This window comes from Oryzias melastigma, unplaced genomic scaffold (assembly GCF_002922805.2).
Source record: "Oryzias melastigma strain HK-1 unplaced genomic scaffold, ASM292280v2 sc02817, whole genome shotgun sequence".
Classification (NCBI taxonomy): Eukaryota; Metazoa; Chordata; class Actinopteri; order Beloniformes; family Adrianichthyidae; genus Oryzias; species Oryzias melastigma.
In genome coordinates, this window is record NW_023419388.1 from 2,021 (window position 1) to 2,937 (window position 917).

The 917-nt window shown below is 62.6% G+C and overlaps 1 protein-coding gene across 1 annotated transcript in view; it reads right to left on the reverse strand.

Moving 5' to 3' along the window:
* The window catches only part of LOC118598559 (early nodulin-like protein 2), a gene marked incomplete at its 3' end in the record, with an annotated part of 2,823 nt that extends 1,912 nt beyond the window's left edge, over nucleotides 1-911 (reverse strand). Inside the window, exons 1-2 of the mRNA XM_036211312.1 lie at nucleotides 451-911; nucleotides 211-375 (exon numbers count right to left, since the gene is read on the reverse strand). Of these exons, the coding sequence (XP_036067205.1) occupies nucleotides 211-288 (78 nt within the window). The remainder of the gene's footprint in view (nucleotides 1-210; nucleotides 376-450) is intronic.
* Nucleotides 912-917: the final 6 nt, after the last annotated feature.

Sequence of the window (917 nt, forward strand, 5' to 3'; positions counted from 1 at the left end):
TCTGAAAAATATTTTTTTTAAATGACCACTTCCTCTTTTGAAACAACGTTAAATGAGATGATTATTTTAAACTAATGTGAACAAAAACATCTTGACTAATACGATCGAGGTCACATCAAAAGGTTTAAAAAACGTCTTAGTTTTGTCATTTCTTTGATGTTTGCGGTTTTACGGTGGGGTGGGGGAGGGGTCTCTGAGTGGCGGCGGTACCGTGGAGTCCCGGCGGTTCTCCCCGACCGGACTGGAGCGGGGGCTGCCCAGGAGCCGGGGGGCGTCTCCGGCGCACATAAGCCCCTCCCCGCTGGCTCTCTTCTCCACCTTGACCCGGACCGTCTGCAGGTTGAGGGCGGACGGCGGCGGCAGGTCCCCCAGGTCCTTCATGACGGAGCAGAACCTTCGTTAGAGTTCAATCCCAGCAGAGTATTCGTCCCGACCCCCCTCGGTAAAAACCTTCTCATCCGTGTCCAGCAGGAAGCGGAGCAGCTGGTGGTCCTGCGGCTCCCTGGAGGCGGACCTCGGCGGCGCGGCGCTCGGCGTGGGGCTGGTGGGCGGCTCCCTCTTGATGCTGAGGCCGTCCTCGGGGGGCGGCGAGGCGTCGCCGGGGCTGTTGTCCTGCAGCAGGCGGTGCAGGATCTTGTGTCGCTCCGTCAGGCTGCTGTGGGAGGCGGGGCACTGCGTGGGGGGGTTCTTGTCGGCCCCAGAGCTGTCCTGGAGGGGGGCCTTGTCTGCGCCGTCCTCCCCCCCGTCCGAGGGCGTCGCTGGCGGGGGCCAGGTGGAGGAGCAGGTGGGGGTACTGGCTCGTCTCTGAAGTACCGGGGAGGACAAGGGGAAGGCAGCCCCCCCACCGATACAATCACCAGCAGACTGCTGTCTGCTCAGCGCCGGGGAGGGGGCGGCCGGCGCCGAGGGGGAAAAGG